This window comes from Uloborus diversus, chromosome 2, assembly GCF_026930045.1.
Source record: "Uloborus diversus isolate 005 chromosome 2, Udiv.v.3.1, whole genome shotgun sequence".
Taxonomy (NCBI): domain Eukaryota; kingdom Metazoa; phylum Arthropoda; class Arachnida; order Araneae; family Uloboridae; genus Uloborus; species Uloborus diversus.
Window position 1 is genome coordinate 132,896,447 of NC_072732.1, and position 21,914 is coordinate 132,918,360.

Consider the following 21,914-nt stretch of genomic DNA (forward strand, 5'->3'; position numbering starts at 1 on the left):
GTAAAAGTATAAAGGTCAAAATTCAAAAAATTAAACGCTGAATGCTGGTGCAGTATTATTTTGGGTTTTAATTACTTTTAAGTTTTTCAAACACATACATGGAATCTTTAATGAGTATTTCACTTCTGTGTTAAGAAATATGTGATATCCTTGAGTCTGTTCATATTGTATTTATTAGGAGTTATCATTACGTTTAGCAGCATGTGCAATTTTCGTTGCTCTTAAAGTATTTGAGAGGGGTAAACAGGAAATCTGTTGTGAGACTTTCACCTTAAGAAAGTGTGCCTTGCATATGTATATTTGTAAAAAGCAATAAATGTAATGTATGTGTCAAATTACGAATAAAATGTTAAGGGTCTTACTTCCCCCCTCCCCCAGCGCATTTTCTCTTGACAGCTTTCAGGTATTCTTCAAGAACTTGCAATCACCCCAGAAACCTGTCTAGGGCTTTTCTATAACGATACGACAGCTAAAAATGCTTTAATATAATCTTTTCCAAGAAAAAAATCACGAGAAGGTCTTTTTTAAAAAAATAAAGAAAATTCACAAAAATATTTTGCTTTTTCACAAAAATGGGGACCCAAAAAATAAAACCTGGATCAACCCCTGATTTTAAAAAGATGCTACTTTTTTAATAAAATGGTTAAAAAAAAAAACATATCAAGTCAATTTTTTTAGGAAAAAAAACCTTCAAAACAGTATATTAAATTTTTCTACAATGGAAATATTATAGAAAATTTTTTAAAAAAATACTTTGCTTCCAGAAACCACTTAGCATAAGAATTTTAAGAAACTATTGAAATCTCTTAAAAACATATGTGTATTTATGATATTACTAAAAAGTAATTGAAATTATTTTGAACTAAGTTCTCAAACAGTATAATAATTGTTGCAAGAATAACAAGTAATAGTCAAAGAATAGAAGTACTGTAGTTATTCTTACGTAACTAATTGACATATTTATGCAAAACAGATGAAACCATTTGACATCCATTCATAGGGAGCTTTTCTCTAATCAAAAACATAGGTTTTAATGAATGAATACAGCATTTTAAAAACAAAAAAAATAAATATATTAACTTAAGTACACAAGTTAACTCTATTTCAAATGATTTCAGTATGTAACGAAAAAAAATCTTAGATTGCTTTTGTAACAAACAATTTTGAACTGCAAGAAGAAAAAAAAAGCAATTAGTTAATTTCAAAATATATGAAAGAAGAATACAACTTGGTTATAAAATTAAAGAATCACTTAAGTCTGAAGAAAAGGAAACCTTTATAATCTGCGGTGACAACAAATAGTATAATGGCAAGTTTTTTTTATTGAAAGTTCAATTTTAGCAATTTAATTAAAAACGCGAAGAAGTAATAACTTTTAAGCTTTTATAGTATTAATTCAAAAACCGAAGTTTTCTTGAAATTGTGATTGCAATACCCTAATTACTTCGAGACAATGAAATAAAGGCAAAGGAGCTAAGGCATTAATGAAGGCTTCCTCTTTGCCTGTATGGTTGTTTATTTTACATAGCATTGAAAGTGTAAAAGGAAATTTCAAGCTACGTAAAATAAACAACCTAAAAGACACAGAAGCAATCTTAGGAAGTTCATCCTGTTGTTAATAAGCAAGTTTCAATACTTTGGCGTAGAGGAAAAAAGATGCACAAATATACGGCAGTGTATAATCGCACCTCATTAATTTTACTTTCTTTTTGAACAGATAATTGGCGGAAAATGCGTAGGGAATTAAATACTTAATTTTGTAAAGCAAAAAAAAAATTTTTTTTTTCTTCATAAAATCAATTTTCCCTGATTTTTTGTTATTTTTTCAAAATTTCCTGATATTTCCCTGACTTTTCCCTGATTAATAAAGTTCCCTGACTTTTCCCTGATCTCCCTGATTTCCCTGATCTGTCGCCACCCTGCCTGAGTATTGTGCAGCTTTTGCATTTTGTGCTCTGACTCTGACAATGTTTACCTCTGTTTCGGTAAATAGCGAGGGGTAATTAGCGCTAAGTTGAGTTGAGAAACTTTCTTAGTATGTAGTTATTCAAAAATATTCCAATTAAAATCCGAGCCAATAACACTTCTATTTTTCACTAAACTCCCCTAAAACCGGTAAACATAGTCAAGGTCATAGCTCAACTAACCAGAGCTGCACAATATCATAATATAAAAATTGAGAATTAAAAATTAAGTAAGGTTATGCCACTTGCAGCCATTAGTGCCCAGGGGAAGTGTCTGGTAGTTTGGTAGGTTGTTTTAACTGTGTCTGGCGGGATGTTTGGCCCATGCGATTGGTCTGGCAGCTTACAAAACGCTTTGGAATAGTTTCACACGTATTATTATATAAAAATTGAGGGTTAGAAAATAAGTAAGGTTGTGCCACTGGCAGCCATTAGTGCCCATGGGACGTATCTGGTAGTTTGGTAGGTTGTTATAACTGTGGTTGGCGGGATGTTTGGCCCATGCGATTGGTCTGGCAGCTTACAAAATGCTTTGGAATAGTTCCCTGAGCATCATAATATCAAAATTGAGTCTTAGAAAATAGGTAAGTTTGCGCCACTGGCAGCCATTAGTGTCCACGGGTATCTGGTAGTTTGTTTTAACTGTGTCTGGTGGGATGTTTGGCCCATGCGATTGGTCTGGCAGCTTACAAAATGCTTTGGAATAGTTCCCTGGGTATCATAATATAAAAATTGAGACTTAGAAAATAACTTAGTTTAGCACTGTTTTCGCGTACATTCAGTACCCAGTACCAGCAAATTGGCCCGCGGACCAAGTTAATAAACACACGTATGTTGAAAGTACATGCTAACTCTATTTTGTTATATATCTGGTTTATGAAGCAACAAGCAATAGTTGACTGTAAAAAAAAATAATAAAATTTAAAGGAAACAAATTTAAATATTACACAAGGAAAATATTTGTGAAAGTGTGATTTAAAAATTACTATACCTTATATTCACCAGGCTTGGCATTCATGGTACGTGTTTTTAAAACATCTAAGGGTTGAGTCATTGTTGTTGCTATTGCACCCTAAAATAATTTGTTGGATTTTTTAGAATCAAGTAGTTAAGATGAAATCATTCAAGAAGCACATTTAAGACACTAATACCTACAGTTTAGTACAGTTGTAAAACATAAAAAAGGTGAAACATTCAATACCTAAGTTTAAAACTGTCCTCCTTTATGATATTTTTAAAATATACATTTTAATTTCAAATAAAAAGCTCATTTTCAAAAAAAAAAAAAAAAAAAAAAGAACCAATTTTGGCAATTACTTTGAGTGCACAATAAATACTCTTCACAGTGTACACATTAATATGTAACATTTAAATTGAATGGTAGTTATATAAATTTAACATTATGGTAAGAATGAAATGCACTATTTTAATAATACCTTCCTCTCATCATTATTATTTTTTTTACTTGCCACAGTTTAAATCACATGGAAGTTTTAAAATTTTTAAGATTGGTAGCTTAAACTTTTAGATATTGCTTAGTGAATGACAACTACATGAAGTTCAGAAATCAAACAGCAGTTTTGATTGTTCAAAAAAAAAAAAAAAAAAAAAAAAAAAAAAAAAAAAAAAAAAAAAAAAAAAAAAAAAAAAACATTGAAATTATTATGAATGGAAATTCAGAAAAAAAATCAAACTGTACACTCTCATTTTTTAAAGTAATTGAAAAACTGTTCCCAAATTTTTATGACCTAAATTACAACTTTAGAATCCATTGTATTAGATATCTATTCCACTTAGTTTTCTATTTATTAATTAACTTTTCCCTTTCTGGAATTTACTTTTTGTTTCATTTCAACTTAATGAAAAAAAAATATTTTCAAGGCAAGAATCTTTCAAACATATGCATTAATTTCAAGGACTACTTCCCCAATCAGAATTTGCACAAACAATAGGTTTTTTCTGTTATACATAAAAGACTAATAATGATTCACAAAATAGATAATCATTCTTATTGATGCTTAACCCGCAGATGTTCCTGGATCACAGGAGTAAAATGTGTGAAATTCTTCCCAACGGAAATTTTTTTCTTGAGTAGCTTGTATACCAATATGTAACCCAAGCTTGCTATGTAACCTAAGTGCCCTACCTTCTATCAATGTTTAGCTACTTCCCCGTGCCTTGAACCGTTTGACAATGAACATTTAGCATTATAAAAAAAAGTGTAAAATGCTTTTGAAACATGCTCGGTAGAGCATGATAAGACGTTCAAACTAACAGAGAGTTAAATAAATCAGTCACAGAAAATTTTGATACTAAAAATCACAACAAACATTCCAGTAACAAATATTTAAGTAAAATGTACCTTATAGAAACATACACAAGAAATCGAAAATACTCACAGCCATTATGCTAGCACTAAAATGAGTGATCAGATTGTCAGAAAAATATGCTGTAGTTAGTAATGTTTGCTTTATCTGTTCATAAAATGAGATCTGCAAAAGAAAAATATGTATCATCTAAGACTTACTCAGAAATAGAATAAAATTATAAAGCATTTTCTAAAAACTTAAAAAGAACCTATAGATTTAGAATATTTGAATTAGAGCAAAACTTCACAAAGACAGTCACTATCGAGTCTTACCAAAAATAATTGTCATAAGGGCTGGTCATTTAAAAGAAAGTTTGACTGAAATAAGAATCAAACTTGACTTGAAAACAATGCTTAAATAAACTTTAAAATGTTAATATAATGTGGTTTTGGTACATTAAGTGTCTATTTAAATTAGAAAATGAACTCTTAGAAGAAATTTTAGAGCAAAAAAGTTTTTGTGAAAGATAATTTTCATCCTCAGAATACATTTTTAGTTCTTAGCAATCATATTTAGTTCATTAATTTGCTAAAATTACTCATATGACAAGAATAAAGTGAAAATAAGTAAACAAATAAAGTTTACAGCACTTTTGTTTCAGGTAACTGATATGCAAAAACAGTCTGATAAAGCAAATCATTAAAAAAAAATGCATTTAATAAAACAATACTGAATCAAATACAGTACTGTTCAAAAGTATTAATAAACTTCATAACAAAGACCAAACCAAATTCTTTATCATATCTAAGACACATTTAGAAATCAAATTTTAAGATTATAAATATATGTAAAGTTTACCTGTCCTACTGTCATAAGAGCAGCTCTGGGTGTAGCTGTTAAAGCACCAGAAAATAATTTTCTAATTCCTTCTCTGAAGTACACTTGAATAAGGCCATCTAGTGCGTGTTTATAGCTAGGGTTAAACCACAAATAAAATTACAACAGAAATTGGAAACAATATGGATTAATTAAATTTACTACACTAACCATTAATTGAGAAAAATGCTTGCTGATTTATTAATTACCTATGAATGCAGTTCCCACAATATATCTTTAAAATCAGTACGACTTCTAAAAGTATCAAATTCTAGCCTTATTTATTAATGTAACTATTCCCTTGCCACCCGCCCTGTCTAGTGGTCAGAGGAGTCTGACTGCAGTGGGGAGCCCAGTAGCAGAAACTTTCTATCCAGTCTGCGACACCATTTTGGACAGTTGAAAATAATCTGCAGCATTATTATCAGTTTTATTTTAAGTTTTCATAAAATACACTAAAGGTCAAGACTCAGAAATTTTCCAACTGGCCAGTGGCCGTTAGACCTGAAAAACGTAGTGGCCACCACTGTCGCCGAGTTTTAAATTATAAAAAAGGAGGGGGGGGGGGCAGTTTTTTCACTACTTTCATAAAAATAAATAGAACTCTGCACACTATGGAAAGCAATTATTTAATAATATTTATTTAAGTGTGGAAAATTTAAGTTAAAATAGGTTTTTTTAAATTTTTTTTAAATGAATAAATAAATAAGTTAATAAAATGAGAAGTTGCAGGAAACTGCATTTTAGATGAATGTTTTAGTTTAACTTTTGTTTAGAATGTTTAGTAAAACTTAGGTACTTAAGCATCTTATCTACTTCGATCTTGTGAATGACCAAATATGGCGACTATGTTTCTAGCTGAAATGCTGAAAGCATCCATTGCTTTTCCGGCCAAAAAACAATGTCTAAACAATCTTTGCAAAGTTGTTTTTTTTTTAATGTCTTTTATTTATTTATTTTTCTTTCTTTCTTTTTGTTCTTTTATAAAATTGTCTGCAGGTCGCTGAAAAATCTGCGACGCAAGTCTCGCATCTCGCAGTTTCTGCTACCGGGGTGGGGAGGTCCCAGGTTCGAATCCTAGCTCAGGCATGGATGTACTTTCTCTCCCCTCTCCTTGTCCTTCCTTTGTTGAATGTGTTGTTGTGCTGTGAATGGTTGCCTACCCTATAAACCGGTCCGTATGGCATGTGGGCACTGTGGAAGTCCAACTTCACACTAAATTATGGTACAGTTGGAAAAGTAAAGCAGAACAGATCAAATTGCCAGCTTAGCTGGGACAAGACAGCAACAACTATTCCGTTTTTCTTTTTTTTTAAACCTATTAGAAATACACATAAATGGATGATCATATCAAGCAGCTAAGAAGCAAAGAGATATAAGTGACAACCTGGTAGCAGAAACAGTGTGACACTCCGAACTTACATTCCTTTGTAATTAAATGAATAACATGTTCTTTCAGTTTTTTTTTTCAGTTTTGTCTTGCCTATTTTTTGGGGTTTTTTTCCTGTTCCATTTCTCAGCTTTCATCAAGGAGCCAGAGTTGGCAAGTTTCTGCCGAGGTGGTTAAAATCACTGGTAGAAACCGGTTAAAACCGGCATGGCAAAAACCACTTTCTGCCACTTTTGCGGCAGAAATTGGCAAAAACTCAAAAAACAAAACAAAAAAAAAAATTCATTCTTGATATACAACAAAAAATGCATGGAAAAAATAATTAATTGTTAAGCAAAATACTGTAATTTTGTTACAAAATTATCACAGTTCAAAATCCAATTGTTACATTGTTTGGATCTTGCAATTGCCTCTTAGAAAAGGCGATTTCAAAAATCTAAACAGGTTCTCAATTTACTATGCACAAATGAGAAATTTTAGAATATTCTTAAAACAGAAGAGTTAGCAGACAATGCATCAAGGACAAGCAATGTTCATGAAACTTTCATCCATTGTATAACTGGTCCACCATGTAGTAACTGGGGTTGTGGTAAAAATTTGACTGGAAAAATAAGTTTTGAGAAATGGGGCCAATTTGTTTTGCAAAGCTGTGATATTAGATACAAAATTAAGTCAGGGGCAAATCCAGGATTTTTTTCTCACTACCTATTTTTGTGAAAGTACTGTATCAATATTCTATTTTTGTGAAAGTTTTTTTTTTTTTTAAATTAGTATTGGTTTTGTGATTTTTTAAAGGCACATTCTAATTTTTGTCTCAGAAAATTAGAGCAATTTAAACGTTAGTTTGAAAAGTGCAAATGTCATAAACTAATATTTTGATTTTTTTTGGCGGGGGGGAGGGGGGGGGACCTAAAAGGTAGGGAAAATATCATTGTATCTCTGCTCAATAAGCTTTAACTGTGTACAACTCAGGAAATCACCATCCCCTAAAACTGATGCTAAAATATTGCTTAAAAGCAATTTCGCGACAAACAGTGAAACTTGAGTTTAATGCTATGAAAAAGATGTTACCTAAGCGATTGTTCATATAAATCATCAAAGCATTTTATTTTATGAGAAAACCATGTTTTAAACAGAAAAACATGTTTTCTATTTTAAAACACAGGTTTTTGTGAAACTTTCTTTTTGTTTAATATTGTTTCTAGAATGTGTCGATTTTCAAAATTAGTTTTGTGAAGCTGCTGATTTTATAACTTGATTTTTGTGAAAGTACCAATTTTAAAATAAGATTTTTGTGAAAGTACCGAAAAGCGGTTGTAAAATCAACCTATATTGGGCCCTGTTAGTTAAGTAAAATTCTGGCACTTTCTTCTTGAAGCACATGACATGATGATTTCAATCACAAACAATTTAGAAAAAGCATATAAGTGAGCAAATTACAATCAGTAATGCCTGTTTAATTCTGTATGTCACTCCTCTTTCCTAAGCATCCCTGTATGATTTTTTTATCCTTTGTTAAATCAATCCAAATACTAAGCATTTGCAATAGGAAAGTTCCCTTTCTGAACTAAATCAAGGGCACGAGCATGGGATTTTATTTTTTTAAATGATGAAATGATGTTTAATTTTTTAGTTTACTTAAACAAATATCATTTACTAATTACTAGAGTTATTAAACATATTTTAAAGTTTTTGCCAGTTTCTGCCGGTTTTTACTGGTTATAACCAGTTTCTGCCACTGGCACGGCAAAAACTAGTTTCTGCCGGCAGAAAGCCAACCCTGTCAAGGACAGATTCAGAAAATGTTAAAGGAGGGGGCCAATGTATTTTACTCTTTTGAACTTCAATTTCTAAAATTATTCGAAGGGGTTTACTGAACCCTATCATTTATACTTTTGTAATCAAAGGTGCCCTACACTTGTGTTCCTTTCAAAAAATATCCAAGAGGAACCCTTGAATAAAAAATCCTATAGAAAGTTCAGGTCCCTATGCCACAGTAATAAGAGCTGGGCTACGATTGCATTTTCCAGACCTCCAACTTAGAACTTCAATATCGAAAATATACCCGAAGAAAAAAGTTAATGTATCTCAAGGCTCAAGGAAGGAGCGATCGCCCCCATCACCCCTTCCTTGCATCCGTCCTTGGTTTTCATGCTTCCATATTTCATAAAACTAATGATGAATAGAACTCAGAATGATCCCAGTATTATTTTGCATTTTACTACTGTAAATAACAGCCAGTTTTGAAAGATCTTTACCTCAAATTTAGAATAATTTGATTTAACAGCAAGCTATAAACAATTACAAATCTAAAACCTGCAGACGATTTAGTGATTGTCTCTTATTATTTAAAATTAAATGTGAAATTCTTTTCACAATAATCTCCAATTCAAGTTACATAAATAGGTTTACTGCATTGCACATATAAAACTACTGAAACATCAAATAAATCTGCTACAGAACTATGGACTTAAGAGCATTTGTTTAGCTTTGCCAGCAATTAGAATGAAGCTTTCATTTAGTAGTAGGTTTTTTTTTCTTTTTAACCACACTTCATAGCAGTTTTTTTTTTAATTACCAATAAAATCTCTTTGCCACAAGAATATCTTATATATCCATTTCAAAAAAAAAGAAAAAAAGGGAGAGGGGGGGGGGGGAGATTTTTTTTAAAACTTACTTTCTTCTTTGGTCAATTGGCAACTTTATATCATTCTGCATTCTGGAAGAGAAATAAAGTTGAGTTTGAATGGTAAATTTTACATTACAATTCTAAGTTCATTAATTTGTATATAACTAATTAACAAATCAACGTCTTGTTACCAATGCAAGGAATACCTAATTCAGTTGAAAGATGAAATCAATAGAAACAATAGAAATGTGATGGCAGAGGTAACATCAGGACAAGAAAAACATGTCAAATTAGCATATACAGTGCAAGACTACAGTAAAAAGAGTGCAATCACAGACATTCCCCTTATCAGCTCTTTATCTTGACAGGCAAGCTTGAAGAACATTGTGACAACTGTAAACTAAGAGTTAGGAACATACAAAAGTGCATATCATGAGCTAGGAAAGTCTTTCAAACTACATATAGATTTAAAAAATAAAACAATTGATGATACATAAATAAAGTCAATGCCAATTAGTGATTGCTATTTTCCTATCATCTTGTATGTGAAAGGAGATCTAATACCAATTAATTAGCGAAGATTGTTGAGATGCTTTGCATGGTAAAGTGTCAGTTTATTGCAGCTATACCACTGCTGCTGCCTACCATTCCAACATTCTGACTGTGCTGCATTCCATTTTTCCTTTTTGGTAGTGCCAATTCAACTAGTAAACAACCTCTTTACTCATAGGAGTTGTTTTATTGTCACAAGCAATTCACAATACCAACTGATATGAAAAGAATAAAAAAGAAAAGTTTTATGCGGATATTATTAAAGATTATGGTGTACTTGAAATGCTTGTCTGGAAGGCGCTTTAATAAATATGCACTGAGTTTAGAAATCATGCAACTATTTTTTCAAATTTCCAGCCCACTCATAAAACCTTGATACAGTTCCAAAATCATTGCTTAGGTAACTGACAAAGGCATTATTTTAAGACCATGAGAAAATCAGTTAACTAGAACCATGAGAAAAACAATGGGAAATCATGAAAGATCATTTTAGATAAATAACACCTAAATAACTTAGAAGCAGGGTTGGGTTTTGGACTGTCCAAAACTGGTTTAGGACAGGACAGGTAGTTTTTACCGTCCAAAACAGTCCAAAACTATGCTAAAGCTAAAGCAGTGTAATCTAATCAATTATTATTTACTGCAATATTCATAATGCATAGATATAAATGAGGTTTAATTATATATATATATATAATGAGTATTTAATAATATTTTTCTCCAAAATGTGCATTAAAAAATATTTTACTTAAAAAAATGTTAACTGTTACATAAAAACTTCCTTGTGTAACCGTTGGTAGAGTTATGAAAGGAAATTCACAACACTACCAAGGCAACTAATTTCAGTTTTCGATTTATAACTTAAAAGAATATTATTAACTGTGCAATTTTAGGCGGAAAAAAAAAGCTAAATTTTTTAAAATGTTTTTTCAAATAAGTTTTGCTTGATGTTTTAACAAAGATTATTTCTTTAATTATAGATTAAAGAACAAGAAATTGATGATTAAACATTCATGTTATAAAACTTGTGCTACTTGTTTTTTAGTTCATATTTTTAATATAATACATTTTGTAATTATAAAAAATTGCACTTTCTTGCATTTAAGTCAATTATTGCAATATATTTTGAATACTTTCTTTCGCACACAAGCATAAATGTCAAAAAAAATTGGTTTATGGGGGAAAAAAAACTCCTGCATAGCATACAAATTGTAATGTTTAATGAACAACTTAATTTCTACGTAATTAGATTAAAATTAGCTGCATAAATAAGTTACATATATACGTATACTTAAATGTTCATATAAAATAAAAATATGAAATATTCAAAAAAATAATTTTGACACATTTTGTGCTGTTTTTGATATTTTCTTACAAAATGTAAATTCTCAAAAAGTAGTTCTGGATACAAGGGTTTTGCAACAGGATGGTAAAAATTTTTCCAACCCTGCTTTCATTGTCACACAAGCATAAACATAGGGAAATTCGGTTACTAATATCAAAAAATATCTATACATATAATAAAACAAGATGTTTGTGTGTGTGTGTGTGTGTGTGTGTTTGTGGCGCGCATCCTGGGAAAACGGTAAGGCCTAGAAAGATGAAATTTGGTACACAGGTGCAGTTTTTGCTGAAAATGTGCACCTCGGGCTTCGATTTTTGATATTTTAATTAGAAAAAAAGTTATTTAATGTTTTATGTTATTTTTAGCACTTTTTAGTACTTTTGACCTCACAGATCCCGAACCAATCGCGCCAGACGGATATTTTTTGTACTATTGTGTAGGAAATTTAATTTTAAATATGATGAATGAAAAAATTTTGAAGATAGAGCAATTTTTGTATTTTTTATAGATTTTTGAAAGAACCTTTATTTTACATTTTTTTCTGGGTTTAGTTTTTTTCGAAACCCATCCTGCGACAAGTATTGAACCCTCAATTCTAAAATTTTAGTCGGTAATAGTAAAAACATTCCGCCCCCTTCAGAAGAAAAAAAGTTTTGAAAAATACGCAATAGTTTTTTTTCTACAATTTTTTTAATGGCAGAACACAACGCGCGCTGTTCGCTTGCCGGCTGATTCCGAGCTTACCTCATCACGTGATCCATCTGAAATTGTTTGCCTTCTCTTCACCTTTTTTTTTTTTTTTTTTGCAAGAGCTACTTTTTGAACACTACGGGGAACATAGTGCCTTTATTTTTGAGGGCTACTTTGATTAAATAAATAAAGCCCGCGCTTTTTTGCATGATCTTCGTTTCTGTTACGAATTGGCGGTTAGGTTAGGTAGATACAGAGATAGATAGAGGTTGAGTGGACAAAAAATGTTTTTGTTTTCGAATTAATACTTAAATAAAAAAAAGATTGTACTGTCAGGAGGTAGACATGCGCAGATCGTATAGATTGATAGATAGACAAATAATAGAGTTCGATATAGCAGATGGACAGCAAGAAAGAGGCATGCCCGTCATTTAAGGAATTTCAACGGGGTGTCAGTGCCCCCCCCCCCACACACCATGACTTTGAAAAAACAATGCTTTCACATGAAAGTGCAAGTGCTTTTTGTTATTTTTCGACAAGATTTGCATGAAGAGTATGTCGTTTGTGTCTCCCCCCCCTTTAAAAACATTCCAAACGACGGAATTGGAGATAGATCTAGAAAATATTTTATTCAAACTACTAATGATATAGATAGATATAGATTGATTGATACTGCCTAGAAATTTGTTTAAGCAGCCGCCGAAGGCGGCAACATCGGTGTAAAAAGGCGAATGATAATATTGAGAAAAAAGAGAAAAACATTGATTAATACCGTTGCTAAATTGTCTAAGCAGCCGCCGAAGGCGGCAACTCTGGCGCAAAAAGGCGAATGGCGTAAAAAGGCGGACCAGCTGGTCGCTGCAGGCGGCTAGTTAATAATAAAAATAATAAATAAACTCATGCATACAAATGGAAATTTTAATCAAGAATTCAACTTTTATGTAACTAGATTAAAATCAGCTGCATAATTGAGTTGAATGTTCTCTTTGAATAAAAGTTCAATATAAACATAACTTTGATACATTTTATACTGTTTTTTAATGTTTTCTCACAGAATACAATTTTTCTAAAATATAGTTTTGGACACTTTCGGACAGTTTTGGACGCAAGGGTTTTGAACAGGACAGTAAAAACCAGGATTTTTACCGTAGTGTCCGAAACCCTGCTCTGAAAGTGACAAATTAAAGTATAAAAAAAATTACAACTACAATGACCTTTGAGTTCAATTCTGGAAAACTAATAAAACTGCTAAAAATTATCTTGATTTATTCATCTGACAAATTCAGCCAATAATTTTGATGTTTTTATACTTTAATTTGCCATATACTTTGATCAAAAGCCATGTTTTAGGTTTTGACATGACTAGATTATCAACTACAAGTTTGATTAAGCTTTCCCATAAGAAGACATTTTAAAAGTTCATTACAATAATATTACCCTTGTGTCAAAAATATTACATCCCCAAATATTTGATTTTTAGCACATTTGCACCTAAGAGGCTCTAAAAACAATTAGAATTTTTGGCAGTACATCCCTCTTCAACTCAGGAAACAATGCAACAAATCAAATAAAAGGTGAATAGATACAGGGATCAAAGTGACCAACTGACAAAATATAGGACATTTTTTGGAAAAAAATATAGGACCTATTTTTAAAAAATATAGGATTTACAGGACGCCAAAAAAAAAAAAGATTAAATTTCGCATAAACTTCATAAAAAAGTTACCTTTTAGTGCCACCTGATAAAAAGGTATGTATATAAAAATTGTTGCCATATTGATTCTTAACTGTCCGAATATGAAAATTTAAATTCCTCACACATCAAAAATAAATAAAAACAATGATAATATTATAGAAAATAACAATTTATTTCTGTAAAAAATCAAAATGGTTTAGCAACAAATTACATAGAACTGCGTGACCTTTTTAACTCTTTAAGACCGAGCCGGGGGGAAACTTTGCCACAGTTAAGTCCTGACTTTTTCGCCTAAGCTATTTTAGAAATGGAACCGTCCACGCTGAAGACCCCTCGACCGTTCCTCTTCCATTCTTCTGTTTGCTAATTGCAATAGGCCTGGTTAGCTGTCACCTTAATCACTCACGCTTCGGGCGCGCGGACTTCTTCACTTTTGCTCTAATGGTATCTTTGATGGCATTCAAACTTATGTCGAGATGCATAACAGTCATCTTGTTTTTTTTTTTGTTTTTGTTTTATAGATTAGGTAAAAAAAGAAAAAAATATATTAATCATAAATAAGAACATTACAGTTCAAGCACAAGCTTAAGATTTATTATGCAATAATTTAAATTTTCCAATTTCAATCAATTAAATTTGCACAAACTGATAATAAGAATAATTACTGAAAGAATGTTTTTGAAAATATTTTCAAATATTTGGAAGAAATCCCCTATCTCCTCTTTTCCATTTCTGAGTGTACTACGAACAAGTAATAAAAGCTATCCCAATGAGGAGAAAAAAAAAAGGAAAGTTAAAAGAAAATAATAGAAAGATAATTTTTCAAGAGTAATAATGAAAAAAAAAATCTTTTCCTCAAAAAACGGGGGATAAGAGAATGGTTAGTGGGGAAGCCACGAAATCTTTATTTCCCCCCCCCCCTCTTTTTTAAAAAAAATAAAACTAGCCTATGTAATTTGATTTTGACATTACTTATTAAATGACAGATAAAAATGGAGTTTGGCGTCAAAATTTGGGATGAATAGCCACCGTAGACTAACTCTTCCAGGGCCGGATTTAGGGGAGGGCAGGCGGGACTACTGCCCCGGGGCCTCTACAACAAAGGGGCCTCCACAATAAAATTTTTATAAAAGATCCTAGCTTTCACGGGTCGAAAATATCGGATATATACATATATATCAATATATTCGGATATACAGTAGACGACCATTATAACGCACACCTTGGGACCAGAGCTTTTGCGTTATACAGGTTTTTGCGTTATATAGATCATTTCACAAATTTTGAAACTAATGTTCAAAATATGTCTCTATATTAGCACTTCAGAATGAGTTTTATCTGCAATGAGTATTAAAGCACCAACTTTACAATTAGTTATTCACAAATAAATATATTTCCCAATCAAAAGAAAGTGCATTATCCTGCACTTCTGCTAGCTTCTTGGTTTGCATAACAGCTGCATTTGCAAGAGTCATTTTGTATTTTCTGTTTACTGTAAGGGGGGGAGGGTACTAATTTCCATTTAAAAGCTTTGGATTAAGATGGAAAGATGAAAAACTGTTTCAAAGTAACAATTTTTATGTTTGCGTAACAAAACAAAGGTATTTTTAAACTTCAAAACCTATTGTTTACTTCTGGAAAGTTGCACGGTTTATAGAGAATTGCGTTATATAGGTCGGCGTTATAATGGTCTTCTACTGTATATCAAAGTATCGGATATTTTCGAAAATATGATGATCTTTTCGAACCCTGAGTAGGGGCCTCCACTCCTTCGTTTGCCCCGGGGCCTCCACACTTTCAAATCCAGCCCTGAACTCTTCCAATTATAATCTTCATTCCAATGAAATAACATAAGAAAAATTCAGTTTTTTTTTTTTTTTTGAGTTTTTTGGTTTTATTCCCGCAAAATAAATTAATCCGTAAAATCAATCCGAGTAGAAATAATTTTTCAGTCGATTGTTAATTTTTAACTCTGAAAAGTGAGAGGGCAAAGCTCCTTTACTTTTAAAAGTAAGGTAAAATTGCCCCCCCCCCCCCCAACCCACAAGTTGCCATGGTTATCGTATCTAACTAGCTAATAATATATGATAAAGATGAGAACATACAACTTTTTAACATAGAAATGCAAGATAGATAAATCTGTAAGGAACGAAAGTTTTCTTGTTTTAATGCAACTCTGAAATCGCTTAATTATTATTGACAACAATTTCATATTGGGGGAAGGAGGTGACATTTGTTTTCTCTTAAAAATTCAATTAATTCTAAATTAGAGCTAAAAGTGTAAATGCAACATATGTAGAAGCACAGATTTAGATTTTCTTTACATTTATCAGTAAGTAAAATGCTGTATGACATGATTTAAAAAAAATATTCCCTACAATTTATTCTGATGATGCTTTCCTGAATAATGCCATTTATACAGAAGTAAATACGTACTTTAATTTGTTTGAAGAATTGAACAATTAATTTATATTTTCAAGGAAACAAAGTTGTGGGATGTGCTACTGAAAGCAAGAGATAATGTCTTTATAAATTAATTAAATGAATTTAGGAAAGAATTAAATCCGATTTTTCGGTGTTTGTTACACTACAATCGTTAAAAGAATATTACAATGTGACTTAGCGCCATTAAGAAAATTTCTGTTTATCCCATTTCAGGGACAACTGTCTTTGAAGATTTAAGCAGATTGTCATTTTTCACCTTTTTTTTTTTGTAAATCATGGTTTTGAATTTACATGTTGACAAACTGAATGAATTTCCCAAATTATTGAATAACATGTTGTTCAGAAGAAAATTAGAAAATGCTATTTTGTGATTAAATTTTTATAAGTGCAAATATATATTATATTGCTAGCAAGTATCACTTTACCTCAAAATTTTGAACTCTAAAGGTAAAGCGGATAATACGGTAGTTTGTAAATTGTATAATATCGTAACAAAATTCTTTTATTTCGACCATTCTGAGAGTATCTAAGGCATTTTTCTTTAGTCACCCGTGCGACCTGAATACTGGAGTTGGTTGACCCATGCATACATTTTTACATATTATGTGTGTTTTAAGTCCTTATGGAATTATGACCTCCTATCTCACTTTTTGTGGGGCGCTACTGTTTGGGTAACAGTTGTGTGGTGGGGTGCAGTTATATTTTCACGGGCAAGTTAAAGCTCTGGGCAGATTTGTTTTGTTTAGATGCCTTCCAAGCTCTGATTTGCTTAGTACTACTTTTAAGTTTCTAAAACTGGAAAGAAATAATTACATTTGGGTTGAAAATAAAAATAATGAAAATAGAAAAGGTTAATAGATGGCGAAATATTGCAAGTAGTAATTGCACACCCGTGTTTCGAGGTTCCTTGTAACCCTGAAACATGTATATGCAGTTATTTGCAAAGTTTGTGCTTTAATGTTGTACGAATTATCATAAAAATTATACAAAACATTAATTTATAAATCCTAGAATAGAATTTATTTTTAAAAAAGTGGTACAAAAAAATGAGGATTAGAAAAGGAGGAAATTGAAACGAAATCGTACAACGCATTCATCTTTTCTCATTTTTTGAGGAAGCCAAGCGACATCAAGTCAGTAGCAGCTCCCCATTCATGCAGTTGTCGCTATCACTTGCTAAATAGCTATCGGCTAGAAGAAAGGGTCTTCTTCGGGGAGGTCTCGCCAGTAGGGTGTCTTCTTCTACCCACCACCCCTGAATTCGCAGAACTCGGCCGGATACGGGCGGTCTCGGATCTAAGCTACAAAGCCATATACGGGCGGCCTCGGTCTTAAGGAGTTAAAGCAGCTTTTAATTTTTTTTTATTAACAGCGTCTATTACGGCTTGTCCAGCCTTGATGTCAATTATGCATTTACATTTGAGTCCTAATGTTTAATTTCGTATTCCCCTTTTTTCCTTCTTATTTCTTCCAGATTTTTTTTTTCTTTCTGTTCCTTATATTTCAAGTGTGCTGCTTTGCACAACTGTGTAATATTTTAAAATTTACATGCACCTTTTCCAGTGTTTTACCAAGTTTTTTACCACTATGAGAGCAACAATTGTGTCTAAACTCATGTTTGCTTTGTCACTAGCCACAATTCTTTTATTAAGCCTCTCTCCTTTTGGCCAGAAGAGAAATTCAGGACAGCCTTAACAAGTTTGGTCAAATTAGGTTAGTGCAGCTTTTCGTCCTTCAGGTAAAAGATAAAACTCCAATACTTATTGATGGGGTTATCTGCTACATTCTTAGGAATATCTTCGTCATTAATGTACATTAGGGTGTATCCACAAAAAAAAAAATGTTTTCTCAACTTACACACCCTCTTATATTTTTCCTCTTAGTAAATTTTCACTAGTTTTTCTTTAAGAGCTTGTTTTTTCATGAAGCATGGCATAACGTTCAATGAAAGGTCACATAACTTGTTATGCATAAGGTGTAGAGTTCCTCTGGGGTACCAAAAATATAGGATTTTTTTTTGGAAATATAGGATTTATAGGAAATATAGGATGGTTTTTGACCTTTTTTGAAAAAAATAGGATTTATAGGAAATATAGGACGACTTTGATCCCTGTAAATAGATCACAGTAGGGACTAGTTCCAATTAGGTTTTTTGGATAATACTTGCTTCAATGGAATGAGCAGCATACCCCGGATCTGCGGACGTCCCAACGACCCAAGAAATTGAAAAGAAAAATTGGAAAAAAACTAACACTAAGACTTACTATAGTTGCAAATTGCAAATATATACTGTTGGCCTCTGGGGAGGGGCCCTACAGATTTTGTTGTGGGGAGGGGGGCACAAAAGTTATAGATCCGGGCCTGGAACAACATTACCAAACTTTCCTTATTAAGCGTCACTTTTATGTCTCAAGAAGTAGTGGGAAAATATTTAACAAAAGTTTGTAAACAGATGGACTTAAAAAACAAGCAGTTTTGATCCACATTTAGTTACAAACAGGCTCTACAAATTTTAAAATTAAAATAAAAAACAAAGAAGAACCCCCACCTACATGATAGTGACTTTTTATTCACACTTTTAGAGGAACACATCATATGATGATTTAATGACTGCCTTAACTTCCAATGGAAAAACCATGTTTTGCAAAGATCAGATATACAAAATAACATCATAAGAATCTAAGAGAATGATCTAAGGCAGAAGATCACCTTGCAGTGGCTATTGACAACGATGATTATAGACTTAAAATTGACGCATAAAATCTGAATGTTAAATACTAGGAACAGGTATTTGGAAACATATCAAGTGAAGCAATCTTGATATTGTAAAACATAAATGTACAAAATGTTTCAGTGAATAACAGAATTTTTTTAAAAATACTAAGCACTTTTCATAATGCACTCAAAAGGACAAAATACACTTTCTGGGTCAGAAACAACAATTTAAGCATTCCTGTAGTTTTCGAAAATTCCAAGAAAATGACACCACAAACGAAGAAAAGTGCGGCTCAAGACATGAAGAGAATTTCTTATCATTATCTAGCTTTCAATCATAACTTAAGAGTGTTCAAACATGCATATTTTTCTTATTAGGAAAGTTCGGTTTGAAATGACTAGAACCGCACTTTTCTTCGTTTGCGGTGTCATTTTCTTGGAATTTCCGAAAACTACAGGAATGCAATTGTCCTTTCTGACCCAGAAAGGTTATTTTGTCCTTTTGAGTGCGTTATGAAAAGTGCTTAGTATTTTTTAAAAAATTCTATTATTGTATTCTTTTTAGTGTATTTCAGAAATAGAATAATTTTACCATCACAAAACTTCACCTTATTTTTTCATATAAATGCTCAGTACTTAAAGGGAAAAAAACTATATACATGTCAAAAACTTTAAGCAGTTGGCACTAAAATTTAATCCATGTTCCTCTCTAAGATGTATGCTTGCTAATGTCATCCTTGCATGAGAGAAGCCTTGGTTCAAAATTTTCATTATGATTCCTTTTAACATTAGTTGCAAGGCAACAAAATTTGTAACAATGGGCTTTATATTTAAATATTTAATGGGAAAATTACATGAAATTTGCTATTTTCCATCCTAACTGAAATAATAATTTTATTTCAGAATTTTAATTTTTCAGTGTTAAATTGTACCTTAAGATTAAGCAAATCATTTAGTGAAATCCAGAAGTCTCTAAGTGATCTAGTTGCTGAAATATAAGCAAAACCAGGCCTCAGATTACTCTGTGACAATCAGGCCAAGTATAATAAAAGTGCTTAATAAATAGGATTGGAATTACATACCTTACATTAACCATATCAGCAGGTGTGCCAACAAAACCTCCAGTAGCACCAGCTATTGTTGCAAGTAATACTTTTTTATAGAAAGGCATGTTTTCACCTGGTTTAACTGTGTATTGTTTTACAGTTTCATAGATACCAAACCTTGTAGTAGAATAAGTTAACTAAGGGGGGAAAATGATATTCTGTTTAATGAAACTGCAGCAAAAAAATGAATTTTACACTCACATTATATACAAAAAAAAAAGTTATGTTAGAAAAATAAAGAACTTGGAAATGAATGTATTTAAAAACTTTCAACAAGAATATATTGTTTTTATTTGGAACAACAAGACACATTATTAATTTATCAATAAAAGTAAATGATACTGCAGCAGGGACCGGGGGGGGGGGGGGGGGGGGCTATTTCCAAATTGTGTTGAGGATCTTATATTTCATTTGAGCTTGCTGTGAAATGACTCATTAGACACACAAAACCTTTGTTAAAAGAAACAAAAACTGTTAGGTACACATTTCAAGGGATGAGGAGTTATAGCCTGTTAAATTAAATTAATGCATTAAAAACATCCTCATTTGTAAATGTAAAAATAAAAAACCATAACATAACAGAACATTCTTTAAGAAATGGAAAAACTATTAAATATCTAGAGAAGCTTTAAATTTTTAGCGATTAAGATTTATAATTTAAAGTGATAGTTAAAGCAGATTTAAGTTAGCAAAGGCTGTTTTAGAGAATATTTGTGAGATACAAACTAGGGATGCATGGGATAGTGATTTTGCCTGATACCGGATAATCAATGCCCCCTTACCTGCCGGATTCGGATGTCCGGGCCGGATATCCGGCATTTCGATTGCATTGCATGTTCGCATATTTTTCTACAACGCCATTTCAAAACAATAAATCAAACTTGTTCCACATATCATTTCTTTAAACACCTGTTAAGTACATTCAAATGTACTTTTTTAGAGCCTCTTTATTTTAATTTAGGAATTGTGCTATATATAAAATGAAACATTAAAATATTGTTTTATTTCGACAGATTTTTTCAAAAGAGACAAACTTTCGGCATAAATTAATTCTGTATGTAATGTACACATGGTTTAAATTTTTAATTATTCATAGTTGAAATCTTAAAGGTCGTATAATGAGTTGTATTTGTTATTAGATTTGCATGACGTATAGAAATTTTTTAAAATTTCATCATAAAGTAATACATTTTCTTGTTTCCAATTTAGAAATAACAAAAAATAAAATTTTGCTTTGAAATCATTTTTATTACAGATAATACACGTGTAAAATTTTTCTAACATACAAGTTAAAAAAGAAAATATTAAAACAGGGCCAGTTTGACTCAAAAAATAAATAAATAAACTTAAATAATCAACTTAAAATTTCACTTTAATTCCAGAAATAAAGGTACATTTTCTCTAAAGATGCAAATTAGCATCTTAAATACAGGGGTGCCCCCCTAAGAGCAAGGGCCCACCCCCTAAAAACCATAAATACCCCCGAATAGAAAGCCCCCCAAAAGAGAAAATACCCCTAACCCCCCCCCAGGTGGGCAACCCAGTTAACAAATTAATAAACTTATGCTAAAATAATCAACTGAAAATTTTACTTTGATTCCAGAAAACAAAGATTCACTCTCTCTAAAGATGCAAATTAGCATCTTAAATACAGGGGTGCCCCCCTAAGAGCAAGGGCCAACCCCCTAAAAACCATAAATCCCCCTTAAAGAGAAAAATACCCCTAAAACATACCCCCCCCTAGGTGGGCACCCCAGTTAACAAATTAATAAACTTATGCTAAAATAATCAATTGAAAATTTTACTTTAATTCCAGAAACAAAGATTCACATTAACATCTTAAATACAGTATTAAGAGTCATTCTCAACGCGTTCACTTTTAAAAACAAATTAATAAACTTATGCTTAAATAATCAACTTAAAATTTCCCTTTAATTCCAGAAAATAACGATTCACATTATTAAAAAATGCAAATTAATATCTTAAATATATTATTAAAAGTCATTCTCAACATATTAACAATTTTTTTGAACATAAATAAAATTATACTTAAATAATCAACTGAAAATTTCACTTTAATTTCAGAAAATAAAGATTCACATTCGTAAATGATGCAAATTAACATTTTAAACAAACTATTAAGAGTCGTGTTAAACACGTTCACACTTTTAAAAATAAATTAATAAAACAATTCTTA

At 31.5% G+C, this 21,914-nt stretch overlaps 1 protein-coding gene across 2 annotated transcripts in view; it reads right to left on the reverse strand.

Moving 5' to 3' along the window:
- The window catches only part of LOC129217349 (mitochondrial dicarboxylate carrier-like), a 55,665-nt gene that overhangs the window by 7,762 nt on the left and 25,989 nt on the right, over positions 1–21,914 (reverse strand). For both annotated transcript variants that reach the window (XM_054851632.1, XM_054851634.1), the window contains exons 4-8: positions 19,694–19,854; positions 9,217–9,258; positions 5,132–5,246; positions 4,364–4,456; positions 2,956–3,036 (exon numbers count right to left, since the gene is read on the reverse strand). In XM_054851632.1, coding sequence (XP_054707607.1) covers positions 2,956–3,036; positions 4,364–4,456; positions 5,132–5,246; positions 9,217–9,258; positions 19,694–19,854 — 492 coding nt within the window. The remainder of the gene's footprint in view (positions 1–2,955; positions 3,037–4,363; positions 4,457–5,131; positions 5,247–9,216; positions 9,259–19,693; positions 19,855–21,914) is intronic.